The sequence below is a fragment of the Apodemus sylvaticus genome, chromosome 9 (assembly GCF_947179515.1).
Source record: "Apodemus sylvaticus chromosome 9, mApoSyl1.1, whole genome shotgun sequence".
In the NCBI taxonomy this organism is placed as follows: domain Eukaryota; kingdom Metazoa; phylum Chordata; class Mammalia; order Rodentia; family Muridae; genus Apodemus; species Apodemus sylvaticus.
This window is the reverse complement of record NC_067480.1, coordinates 16,831,640-16,846,112: the sequence shown is the minus strand read 5'-3', so window position 1 is coordinate 16,846,112 and position 14,473 is coordinate 16,831,640. Positions and strand designations below refer to the sequence as shown.

The window sequence follows — 14,473 nt, the reverse complement described above, 5'->3', positions numbered from 1 at the left end:
GAACTGGGGAGGGGAGGGGGGAAGCAGGAAAAGGGAAATCACTTGAAATATAAATAGAGAATATATCTAATAAAAACAAAAAACAAAACACTCAGGAGACAGCAGGTGCTGTAGAGGATGCTGAGAAAGAGGGATACTCCTCTACTGCTGGTGGGATTGCAAGATGGTACAACCACTCTGGAAATCAGTTTGGCAGTTCCTCAGAAAATTGGACATAATAATACAGGAGGACCCTGCTATAACACTCCTGGGTAAACATCCAGAGGATTCTCCAGCCTGTAATAAGGACACATGCTCCAGTAAGTTATAGCAGTCTTATTTATAATAGCCAGAAGCTGGAAAGAACCCAGATGTCCCTCAACAGATGAATGGATACAGAAAACATGGAACATTTACACGAAGGAATACTACTCAGGTATTAAAAACAATGACTTCATGAAATTCTTAAGCAAATGGATGGAAATAGAAAATATCATCCTGCGTGAGTGAGATAACCAAATTACAAAAGAACAAACATGGTATGCACTCTTTGATAAGTGGATATTAGCCCAGAAGCCTGGAATACCTAAGACACATTTCACAGACCAAATGAAGCTCAAGAAGAAGGAAGAACAAAGTATGGATACTCTGGTCCTTCTTAGAATGGGGAACAAAATACCCATGGGGAGGGGAGGATACAGAGACAAAATATGGAGCAGAGACTGAGGGAAAGACAATTCAGAGACTGCCCCTCCTAGGGATCCATCGCATAAACAGTTACAAAACCCAGACACTATTATAGATGTCAACAAGTGCTTACTCACAGGAGCCTGACATTTGCCAGTCAGCCATTCAAAAAATTATTGGTGCCTAAAACATACAAGGAACTTTAAAACTGGAGGGGGTAATGGCAAAAGAGATTTGTAAAGATGGGACTTGGAAGAGAGGAGGTTGCAAAATTAGATATAGATCTAATAAAAAATAAACATAAATAAATACATAAAAAACAAGTGACTCAATATATAAAGTAAACGCTAAGTGATAAAAAACAATGCCAATGTGGGCTAAGGAATGTAGCAGAATTAGAAAAGAGAAGAACTTCATGCAACTAAGAAATGGTTTTCGAATTGTTCAGTATCCTGAGCTATCAGGGAAATGCAAATTAAAATTAAGTAATAATATCATCTAATTTTAAACCACTCAATATAGAAGATAACAAATACTAATAAGGATTAAACTGACAAATCTCTTATAATTTGGTGCAAACACTGGAAACCAGTGTGGTAGCTCTTCGGAAAGCAAGAATTGAATCTGCCATGTTTCCTGGGCTTATATCCCAAGGACTCAATGTTCTGCAACAGAGACACATGCTCATCCATGCTCATTGATGTTTTATTCATATTAACCAAGGCATGTAAACAATGTAGATGTCTATCAGCTGATCAATAGATAACAAAAATGGGAAAATCGAATTTCATTCAATTATAAAGGAAAATGAATAGATAAGAAGATGGATCTGGAAAATTGAGTGAGATGACAGAAACCAGAAAGGCAATCATCACATGCTGTCACTCATACACAGGCATATGCATATATGACTAGCCACCCAAACACAGATTTGCATGCTGCTGCCTTCAAACTCCAGATTCCCCAGTGCTGGGAATAAAGGCCTATGCGACCACTGCCTGTCATTTACAAGTCTTAACTTCAAATATTGACTTGTGTGTGTAATTTCAAGTACCTGTAGAATCCAGGAAATTAGAAAGGGATCTTTTATGGGGATAGGGAGGAAAGACCTTAATGGAGGAGGAGAGTTGAATAGTACAGAGTGAGATTTAAGTGGAATGAGGGTTGGTAGGGGATAAGAAGAGGAATTGGTTAGATAACTAACTGTAAAAGCCTTATTGTGTCATGAATAGGTTTCCCTATGGCTTTCTCAAACATTCTATCATCATTTCTTTCTTTCTTTCTTTCTTTCTTTCTTTCTTTCTTTCTTTCTTTCTTTCTTTCTTTCTTTCTTTCTTTCTTTCTTTCCTTCCTTCCTTCCTTCTTTCTTTCTTTCTCTCTCTCTCTTTTCTTTCTTTCTTTCTTTCTTTTTCTTTCTTTTTCTTTCTTTGCTTCCTTTTTTCCATCTGTCATGTATGTAGCAGTCTATCTATGTATATATGTAGCTATCTGTATATCTATCTATCATTTGTCTGTCTATTTATTGTCTGTCTACCTACCTATCTACATTCATATAAGATTTTAACTGGAGTTACCCTAGATAGGGTATTATGCTGCTCCAAGAAGCTATGGTTTTCCAAATAAAAATCTGTGACCTCTGGGAGATACTTACACACTGAATCCAAGAAAACACACACACAAATACACACAAATAAACACAAATACACACAAATAAACACAAATGCACAAATACACACACACACACACACAGAGAGAGAGAGAGAGAGAGAGAGAGAGATTTTGCAAAGTAATTAAATAGGTTTCTTCCCAGATGTGCAATGATATGGAAACATATATAATTCAATAAATTTAATCTAACAAACATGCTAAAAGGCAAAAATCCTAATGATAATCTCATTAGATACAGAAAAGGCCTTTAACAACTTCCACCAGTCCTTCACAATAATGTTTATGGAGAGACTAGGGACACCAGGGAGATATCTCAACATTACAAAGGCAATATACAGCAAACATCCAGAGTTAATATCAGCAAAACCAGGGTGAAACTCAAAGCAATTCTACAAAAATCAGGAACAAAAGAATGATGTCTACTCTATCCATACCTACACAACATAGTACTAGAACCCTTAGCTAGTTCAATAAAACAACTGAAGAAGATCAAGAGGATTTAAATAAGAAAGAAAAGAGTCATATTATCTATACTTACAGATGATAAGAGTCTATCCAAGAACCCAAAAAACATAACCAGAAACTTCTGCATCAAATAAACAATTTTAGCATCATAGTAAGATTCAAAATCAACACACACACACAAACTCCTATAGCTTTTGTATATACAAATGAGAAACAGAAAAATCAAGCCTCTTAATGTAAGAAAGAATGTTTTCTTCTTTGAATGCATACTAATTTTCCACATTTAGTCATTTGTTTGTCTGTTGTACCATATTGACAAATTGAATAGCAAACTGTTCTAAGCTTCATGAGTTGTGTCAACTTGTCAACAACTTAAGAGAAAATATAGGTTCATCTATAATAAAAAGATACCCTGTGTATACACTGAGGCTTATCCTAACAAGGAGGCTGATCTGAAATTGCATTTTTATATAGAACAAGATTCATATCGTATACCATGGTTCTTCTCTCAAATGACATATTCCTACTAGTGATGTTAGTGCTTCTCTGCAGCTCCTGCCTTCATGTATAGTAGAATATACACCTGCCTTCCTCCATGTAGAGTGGAATATACACCTGCCTCCCTTCATGTAGTGTAGAATACACACTTGCCTTCCTCCATGTGGAGTAGAATATACACCTGCCTTCCTCCATGTTAAATAGAATATACACCTACCTTCCTCCATGTGGAGTAGAATATACACCTGCCTTCCTCCATGTAGAGTAGAATATACACCTACCTTCCTCCATGTAGAGTAGAATATACACCTGCCTTCCTTCATGTAGAGTCAAATATACACCTGCCTTCCTCCATGTAGAGTAGAATATACACCTGCCTTCCTTCATGTAGCGTAGAATATACACCTGCTTTCCTTCATGTAGAGTAGAATATATACCTGCCTTCCTCCATGTAGAGTAGAATATACACCTGCCTTCCTTCATGTAGAGTAGAATATACACCTGCCTTCCTTCATGTAGCGTAGAATATACACCTGCTTTCCTTCATGTAGAGTAGAATATATACCTGCCTTCCTCCATGTAGAGTAGAATATACACCTGCCTTCCTTCATGTAGAGTAGAATATATACCTGCTTTCCTCCATGTAGAGTAGAATATACACCTGCCTTCCTCCATGTAGAGTAGAATATACACCTGACTTCCTCCATGTAGAGTAGAATATACACCTGCCTTCCTCCATGTAGAGTAGAATATACACCTGCCTTCCTCCATGTAGAGTGGAATATACACCTGCCTTCCTCCATGTAGAGTAGAATATACACCTGCCTTCCTCCATGTAGAGTGGAATATACACCTGCCTTCCTCCATGTAGAGTAGAATATACACCTGCCTTCCTCCATGTAGAGTAGAATATACACCTGCCTTCCTCCATGTAGAGTGGAATATACACCTGCCTTCCTCCATGTAGAGTGGAATATACACCTGCCTTCCTCCATGTGGAGTAGAATATACACTTGCCTGCCTTCATGTATAGTAGAATATATACTTGCCTGCCCTCATGTATAGTAGAATATACACCTGCATTCCTGCTTTTGTCTTGGAATAAATTTTCAGGACTCTTTCTCGGGATATAGCTTTTCATTCAAGGCCATTGCTTGAAATTTTTTTTTTAAATTTTACTTGTTCTTCTAGTTCTTCCACCACAGTGAAAAGGGATGAATCGTCTTATATTTCTTGATATCTACTTACTTGCTTACTTACTTGTTTACTTATTACTATAGAATCCAAATGAATTTCTATCAAGTGAGATTATCGAGCTGTAGAGACACCACACTGAAGAAAGCCTGGCGATACTGATGGTTGGTTCTCAGTTCTTTACTTACACGTTTATTTTTCCCTGTCTCTTTTACAAATTTTCATTATTTATTTGACAGTTTTTCAACATTGTCTGATCATATTCTCCTTCTCTTTCTCTTCTTTCCCTTCTCTTTCCTTCCATTCCTCTTCTTTCCTTCTCTGTGACACAGAGAAGATGGAATCCAGGCTTGGAACTTCCGCAGCGTCAGTCAACTGGTCTGTAGGGACGTTGGTTCATTGCACTGGAAATAACGTTTGGTGTAGAGCTTCCAGTGCAGTGACAACATTACTCACCTGGGTCCAGGGAGTACCCGGGTGCCTCACAACACACCTGCAGTATCCTCGGAGCTGCTTTGGATAAGCCATGGACCAGGACAAGAGAAAAACAAAAGATGAAGTGAAGCAGGCTAAGGAGGTAGAGAGGGATGAACCCCAGAACACTGTGGAATCCAGGAAAATACAGACATACCTGGTAACACTTCCAACTGCCGTGAAGAAGTTTGCAACCATCTCAGATAAAAAAAACTCAGATCCAAAATACAGTGATCACTCGGAGGGGCCATTTGGTTTGGGCCCTCTCGTTTTCCCTTGTTTACAGCGTTTCAACAACATTAAGTTCTTCATGACTTTGTGCTTTTTAGCAACCTTGTCTCATGGTAAGTTGGAGGAGCTGTGTTCCTCAGGCGAGAGAATTTATTGCTGTAGACATGAGTCTGACACACAGAGGGAAGGAGAGGGCAGACGACTTCTGATTCCTTTTCCAAACCTGAATGAAAACCACTTAACCCAATGCTCTGCCTTTGCCTTCAGTCTTTGGCTCCCTGCAAACCACTTAACCCAATGCTCTGCCTTTGCCTTCAGTCTTTGGCTCCCTGCTTCGCGGGGTGCACTCCATACTGTGGGCTTCAGCTTCAGAACTGATGGGAAGGTGGTGTTGGGTTAGTGCCTGTTATTTAATGAGCAACTTAAGTTCTGACTGAATGCTTGGGAGACTAAGATACAACTGGAAACAGCATCGCTATCACAATTTCTGCTCACAAATCTGAAACACTCAACAAACCAGGTTTCTGCCTACAGTTTGTTTCTTTATCTTTGAATTGAGGGGTGGTGAGACTTCAAGTGGCTCAGATCTCAGGAAGAAAACACTCCAGTGCTCTTATCATCAGTATGTTATGTTCTACTTCCTCTCCTTCTCTTCTATTATTTTAGTTATATATTTTAACTCATAATTTTTGCAATAACTTGGAAACCACATTTGCCCTCTAGCGTCCTGCTGGCACTCAAAGTGAGAGGCTGGGGCAGTAGAAATCCTATCAGCAACAGTCATGAATATTTCAACCGCACTGTGCTCCTGTGTCTGGCCCTGGGGCAGTAGACCAGTGGGGATCAGTCGGTTCTCAGAGCTTTAGGAAGAGCAGTATGGACTCCTGGATCACTGCAATCTTAGGAATGTTTGAGGTAATTGGGCAACAGCTGCAATGGTTGCTTCATTAATGACATGTGACTCTGCCACTTTGCAGACACCACATGAGTTTTAATTTGAAACTATTTTCTGTTTTTACTCCAAGAAATGGAATTTTTTTGCAGCTATTATATCACATCGTTTTCCACCCTCAGTATGACTGTTTTCTTTTTTACATGTTGAACGGCGATAATACACAGATAATCTTTAGAATGATTTGTTTGAATGTATACGTTGGTTTTGTTTGCTTGTTTTTATTTTTATTTTAAGATTAAAAAATGCTCAGAAATGTTGAACTTCGAGCCAGAATCTTAGATCTGAAAAAAGATTACACTTTGAAATCCATGCTGGGTTTCAAATGTCTTTATAGTTTCATTTAAACTCCTAGATACTGAGCCACCAACCGGGCAGCATACAAGAGCTGGTCTGAGGCCCCCAACACATTTATAGCCAAGGACTTCCTGGCTCTAACCCTGCACCTAACCCTAACCCTAACCCCCAGGGTGTGGGGAGGTCTGGTGGGAATCATCCTTTGAAGAATGGAGTGAGGAAGTGTGGGGGGGGAGACTTGGAGTGGGCAATGGCTGAACTGTAAAAAAATAAAAGTAATAATTTTTTGATTATAAAAATAGGTAAACATCCATTATATTATTTTTTAATTCTTCAGAATTGGTACATGACACATATAGTGATTACATGATTTGAACAAAGTTTATCTCTAAGATACTACTAATAGAGGTACAAAAAATAGCTTCTCATACTCATGCAAAATATTTCATGGTATTATGAAATAAATTGAAACACTATAAATATATTTGTCTTTGAATTATTATAATGGTGATCTGCTTTGTCTTATGAAATGTAGTATACTGGTCTTTCTTTTGGCTTTTCCAGGTATGATCATTGCTCTTGTTGACCTGAGTATAAAAATATTTGCATCTCAATTTGTTCCTTCAAACACAGAGATACACCTAATGGATTCTAGTGATTTTTTTGCTGCTTTCCTGGTATCAATATTTGTAGCATATTTTGGAGGAAGAGGGAACAGGCCAAAGTGGGTGGCAGCTGCCACTATCATAACATGGCTTGCTGCAATTGTTTTTGCTCTGCCTTTCTTTAATTATGAAATTATAAAAATGGGTGCAGTAAAACAAGGTGAGATTTTTTTCTAATATACTTTCATATGTTATCAATATTTTTTACCTCTTTGGTTGAAGAAATTGAAATAGTTTATGATATATATCTGTGAATCCTTTCATCTGTGTGTGTGTTTATGTAACCATGCTTAATAATAACTGTTGTGCTCTGATTTTTCTCTTGAAAAGAGATGAGTCTAGGAAGGAACGTTGTGGGATAATTTATAAAATTATTTCTTTTATACAATTTTAAGGATATTACAAATCTCTAGAGAACTATGGTAAGTCATTTTATTTTGTGCTTCAATTTTTCTCTTTCTTTCATTCATAGCTCAGACCCATAAAAGTTCAAATACAGGAACAAGCCTACAGAGAATGTAGGATGACTAGAAAAGTAATCTTTTCCACAAGCTATATGTTACTCTTTGACCTCCATTTGAATCTACACGGATGGTGGCAATGTCACGGATGGTGACATTGTTCAGTGTTCATTCCACAATTTTCGCTATTTCTAGTAAATAAGATCCAGTTAAAACACACTTGAAGTATGCTTCTGAGTACTGTGTCAGGTCATGCCTTATCATGGGCAGGCTTTGACTGTCATGCTAAGCTGGGTGTAACAAGAGATTAAGAAGAAGGAGCATGTATCCATGCACAGATATAAGTACATTGATGCTTTTGAAGTTTATAAGTTTATTAAGTTCATAAAATATTAAATTTAGAAGTACAGCTGTTTTAATATAAAAAGTTACATACTATGTAATGCATACAAAGATGTGTATAATATACCTGTTTTTAAAATAACATTTGTATTTAGAGAACTGATATTTGCTTCAATGAGAAGTTGACTAATGAAAAGATCATGGAAAGCGTTTCCTCACTTTGTTCTCCCAACAGTATTCTGGTCAGGAATAGCAGAATCCTCAGGAACTTGTCTTGATCAGTATTAAAAATTCTAGTCAGCAATTAAGAAATGTACTACCCTTGCAGAGGATCTGAGTTTGGTTTCAAGCATAGACATTATTCAGCGAGAAAACACAAATAACTATACCTCAAGGGGACTATTCTGGCCTCTGATGTCATTGGCTTACACACACACACACACACACACACACACAGAGGGGGGGGTTAGATTCTCCATTTGTTTATCTACACATCTTCCATTATTACTATGTCTCCTCATTTACTTTTCTGCTCTTTCCTTTTTGTGATTTCATGATTAGATACTAGGTTCATCTTTCATTATGTGTTCTCTGACCATCTTTGGTATAGTCCATAGCTTTCTATTTTATATTTGTTGTCTGTTCTATGCTTGCACACTTATCTACAATGATGACATGTTCATGATCTACACTCATGTAGAATATATGTGACTCAATAAACATGTAGACATCATACATCTTGAATAATTCAACGCAAATTTTCTCCCCAGTTTCTACCTTGTCACCTTTGTTTTCTAGAACTTTATATAAGGTGACCATGCACACATCTATCTTAGTAGGTATACTGAGCTCAGGTTTTTGATGCTAACCACTAGCAGTTCCTATTTACCCAGAATGAAGGTACCCTCTTTTCTATCATTAGGAGCAGTGGATAGTGAAAACCAGCTTTCCCGTATTCTCCAAGTTGCTACTTCCCTTCATTTGCAGATTATTTTCTGTCTGCCAACATGACATATCAAAATCTTTCAAACCTCCTCTAGTGAGTGCTGTCAGCAATTTTATCTCATTGTCCTTTTATTTCCTTCTTATAAGCCTTGGGAGTGAATCATGAACCTCCCCCTTTCCCTAAACCAGGTAGCTGCTGAACCCTGTGATGAATCTGCTATTGCCAATTGGAAGTGATAGTTTCTTCACAAATGGATCTATTCATGTGAAAGTCATTTAGTCCACAATCTATTGTAACCCTTGAAAAAACATTGTTTTTATTTTGTTTTGTTTGTTTTGTTTTGTTTGTTACTTGGTGTTTTCTTTGTTTGGGGACGGTTGTGGTTTTGTTTTCTTTTTTATTAAACTCTCACATTGTCCTATGCTGGATGGAAACTATCAACATGTAGAAAAATTGCCTTACTTTCTTAACATTGAAGTTTACATTAGCCTACACTTGTGTATCAGTATTCTTCCATTCTTCTCTCCAGTGAAAACAAAGGCACTGTCCTCTAGTGATCATTCTGTGTGCTCCTACTCATCCTTCCAATCATTTGTCATTCTCTTCTGCTGTCTGCAAGGTCCCTTTCTCTAACAGTTCTTACTAAAGATGGAACACAATCAAATTAATTCATTCTGTATTTTAAATTTTAACTATGTCTTATTTTTCAAGTTTACATGATTACTCTTTCTCCTGTTTTCAAACCCCTCTTATGTCTTGTCTTCATAAACCATCACATATTGTTCCCTCCCTCCATTCCTGTATATTTCCTCAGTTTGTCACTCTTGAATTAATGTCTGCTTTGTATTTATAATGGCTACCTTGTAATTGAGAGAGGGGGTGTTGTATGCCTTTAAAATTTAAATATTTTGTGTGTTTTGCATATAGGTATATATGCACACCATGTGCATGCTGATGCCTGGCTGTCAGATTCCCATGAACTGGAGATGCAGATGGGTTTGAGCTGTTACTTATCTGCTAAAAGCAGAATCTTGGTTCTCTGGGAGAACACGCAAATCTCTGAATTGATGAGGACCACTCCGGCTCCAAGTTCTTCTCACTCTTTTTACCACCTATTGAAATCTTGTTTTCATACAAGAGTGTATGAAAGACAACTTCTTGATTTTGTATACATTTCTTTGGCCAACTTCAAAATGAATTTCAGTTAAAATGGTAGAATAATTGTGTCACGTCATTAACATAACTCATGTTATTTGCTAAAATTAAACCTTATGCGTTTTAAATTAGATCTTTAATCTGAATTTGTAGTATCGAACACACTACACTTCTTTTTTTCTTTTTTTTTAATTGATATATTTTTTATTTGCATTTCAAATGATTTCCCCTTTTCTGGGTCCCCACTCTCCGCAAGTCCCATAAGCCCTCTTCCCTCCCCCTGTTCCTCGATCTACCCCTTCCCGCTTCCCTGTTCTGAAATTCCCCTATACTCTTGCACTGAGTCTTTCCAGAACCAGGGCCACTCCTCCATTCTTTTTGGACATCATTTAATTTGTGGATTATGTCCTGGGTATTCAAAGTTTCTAGGCTAATATCCACTTATCAGTGAGTGCATACCATGATTGATCTTTTGAGACTGTGTTAACTCACTCCGTGTGATGTTCTCCATCTCCATTCATTTGTCTAAGAATTTCATGAATTCATTGTTTCTAATGACTGAATAGTACTCCATTGTGTAAATATAACACATTTTTTGTATCCATTCCTCCATTGAAGGACACCTGGGTTCTTTCCAGCTTCTGGCTACTACAAATAGGGCTGCTATGAACATAGTGGAGCATGTGTCCTTATTGCATGCTGAAGAATCCTCTGGGTATATGCCCAGGAGTGGTATAACCGGGTCCTCAGGAAGTGTCATGTCAAGTTTTCTGAGGAACCGCCAGACTGATTTCCAAAGTGGTTGCACCATCTTGCAATCCCATCAGCAGTGGAGGAGTGTTCCTCTTTCTCCACATCCTGGCCAACACCTGCTGTCTCCTGAGTTTTTGACCTTAGCCATTCTGACTCATACCCCACTTCTTAATAGTTTGTCATTTGGAGATTTCTATGTTTTTTGGATATTAAGTAACTTATAATACACAATTTTCTAATGGAGAATTATTTTTTGTTAATATTCAAAAGGATTAGCCAGTGGAAAGTTAAGAAATATGATCCTTAAGTGTAACTTGTGGGGGCCAGAAAAGGGGATATCATTTGAAATGTAAATAAAAAATATATTGAATAAAAAAAAGAGTAACTTGTGTACTAAGCTCAAGTTTCTAAAACAAGACAGAAATGAATGAGCTCAGGAGGTGTTTTATGACTGTCATGAACCTGAAAGAATTTCTTGAGTCTATTCAACATGAAGTCAAATAGGCTTTTGAACATCGATTGTTTTTCATCAGCTCCAAAGTTTAGCTAGAGATCTTGAAAATTCATAATTGGACTAAGTTTGTAATTTAACTAAGAGTTTACATGTTGTAAAAGACAGAATATATCAAAGAAGGGCTAATGATACTTACAGAAAAAAAAAAAACATATACAAGACCACTGAGAGAGTTAACAGGATCATTCCAAAAGTAGTTTTAAAGGATTATTTGGATTGCATACTAAAAGACATTAGCTAGAAAGATGAGAAAAATAAGAATTAAGTAAGAGTGACTAGTAAATGCTCAGTCAAAATTGGGTTCCACCAGGACCACATAACAATGCAGAAGAGGAGGCAGAAGAAGGAAAGAGCTTGATGGGCTGCAGGTGTGAGAAGTCATGTAAAACACTGAACTTAGGCATGAACACTCCATTGTAGTCTTGAACTCAAGGAAGCAGGGATTGCCTGCACATCAGTTACCTGAGATAGCTTCTGTGAACACACTATCAAAGATGGAAAATTATCTCCCCATGCATTCCTGTAGATGGACATATAGCTATGTGTGTTTTACTGGAAGAGAGAGATAAAGAGAGAGAGAGAGAGAGAGAGAGAGAGAGAGAGAGAGAGAGAGAGAGAGAGAGAGAGAGAGAGAGAAGAGAGAGAGAGAGAAGAGAACCTGGCAAGGTAAGCATGGTCCACAATCCTACAAATAACACATCTCATTTTCCGGTAAACAATTCTAACACAACTCACTGAACCATTAAAAAAAAATAAGTCTATGAATTTAGTAAATGGACCACATTGCAAATATGAAGCTATCAGTGGGAATCTGAGGCAGAGAGAAAGAGAAAAGATATGACATCCATGGGAATATTACACACATGTATGAAAATGTCTTAACTAATACCCACTGAACACAGAATGTATTTTAAAAACAAAGGAGTTATATGATAAGCTAAATCATAATTTTAGTGTATCTTTCCACTTTACAATGAGTTATGTATTGTTTCAAACAAACTACACCAAATGCCATTTCATTCACTATAAAAGTCGTACTTTCACTGTATTATTTTCTACAAAACATTTGCAAACATGTGTCAAATTTTACCCAAGATCTTCATAATAGTTATGGTTTACTATTATATGCTTAGTTCTGCCAGTCTACTAACAAGTATAAATACACAAACCTTATAACCATGTGAGTAAGAAAATTAAGAAATTACCTGTGATCCATATGGTTTTAAAATAAAATTGTTGACCGCAGAATGCCTAAGGAAATCTTTATCATTTAATACTTTGCCTTTATAATCCGATGTACACTTAGTTGTCAGGTTGCTGTGTAAAAAGGTTAGAAAAAAAACAGCAGTAGGGAATATGTCTTTTTAATTCATGGTTTCAGAGTGTTCCCTCCATGGTTGCTAGGCTCCATAGACTCTGAGCCATGGCCAGGCAGAACACTGGGAGTATGTAAAGGAAGCCAGTTGACCTCATGGTGGAACAAAGCAGAGTAAAGACAGGAAAGATCTGGAACAAGATGTTCCTTTTGGAGACCAGGAGGTGCCTCAGTCTCTCTCTCACACTTGTAGGAACTCTCCAAATAATATCAACAGGGAATGATATATTGAATCTGTGAGACTTTAGAGAGGTATTTCACATACAAACCATAATAGTACATTATAGGACCTCAAGAGTCTAAAATAGAAAATTATTTAATCTTAGAAGTAGTGTATATGTAATTTAAAGATTGCTAAAGAAAGGACCATGAAATTATACTCAGATGGTGAACTATTCAGGGCATTGCAAGTTGCTGTTATTCTGCAGACAAATGCCAGAATAACAGGATGAAAAATATTGGAAAATGAGTGCAATATGAATTAAGCATGTAAAACTGTGCATGAATATAAGAATATCTGTGTACATGGCATCTTGTGCATATACATAACTATACCATTTCATAATCTGTATATCTCTTCCAGTATTCCCACTCATTTTCTTTTAATGTGTTATTTCTATTTAGAATATAATGAGGAATTGATTGTCTAATGAGACAATCTAATGAGAAAAGCCTGGTGCTGATAGCAACAGAAAATTAATTGTACATTTAATTTTGAACTCACTTCAGTATAACATATTTCTTTTTTTTTAGAGGATTTGTGTGAGGAAGGAAAAAAACCTAACGTTTGTGGGGCAACCGTAGTACCACAAAAATCAACATGCATCTATCTCCTCATCTTCGGGCAGTTGCTCCATGGAATAGCAGGGGTTCCACTTTATCTGCTTGCCATAACCTTCATTTTTGACCATGTTCCAACACTTTCATCTGGATTACATGTAGGCAAGTTTTTAAAATATATATGGCCCATTTTGAGTAATTATCAGATTTCTGTGTGATTTAACTGATAGGTAAGTATTGATGACACTGTACTAATGAATGACAACTTGGTTTTATAACTTCAAAATCACATTGATGCATGAGAGTAAGAACACTAGTTAAGCCATCTAAATGACACTGAAGCGTTTTACAAGAATAGAAAGTATCAGAATGTTTTAAGTGGCATTAGAACATCTGGTTCTCTTTCCCTGAAACAGTGGGGAGGGAAATGGAGTATCAAGGTGAGGATAGAGAGGGATCCAAGGGGGGAGGGAGAAGGAGATAACTGCAGAGTATCATCTCTTCATTTTACAGTTTTTTTATGAAACTGTGTCCTGCATTAAATAAGTATTTATTCAATCCCAAATAATCTATCTGGAAACTGGTAATAGATTCTGATCCTGGTAGGCAAAAATGAAGAATTATTTTCATAGACATGTTAGATATCATTTTTTCTTTTTTATTAATCATTTTATTTAAATTTCAAATGACATTCCCCTGCCTGGTTACCCCTCCACAAACTCTACTTCCCATAACCCCTCTCCCTACTCCCCTCTGCCTCTATGAGGGTGCTCCTCCACCAGCTCAGCCACTCCCACCTTATCCCTTTAGCATCCCCCTATGCTGTGGTTTCAAGCCTGCCCCCCTCCTATTGATGTCAGATAAGGCCACCCTCTGCTACATATGTACCTGGTTCCCTCCATGTGTACTCTTTGGTTGGTGGGTTAGTCCCTGAAAGCTCTGGGTGGTCCAGCTGGATGGTTGCAATCTCCTTCAGAACCCTCAGCTCTTCTACAAGCTCTTCCATTGTGGTCTGTGGGCTCAGTCCAGCTGTGAGT

The 14,473-nt window shown here is 37.3% G+C and overlaps 1 protein-coding gene across 1 annotated transcript in view; it reads left to right on the top strand.

The window, feature by feature from the left end:
• The first annotated feature begins 5,017 nt into the window (after positions 1-5,017).
• LOC127692929 (solute carrier organic anion transporter family member 6C1-like) overlaps positions 5,018-14,473 on the top strand; it is a 123,862-nt gene continuing 114,406 nt past the window's right edge. The window contains 3 exon segments of the mRNA XM_052193556.1: positions 5,018-5,309; positions 7,010-7,270; positions 13,410-13,598. Coding sequence (XP_052049516.1) covers positions 5,018-5,309; positions 7,010-7,270; positions 13,410-13,598 — 742 coding nt within the window.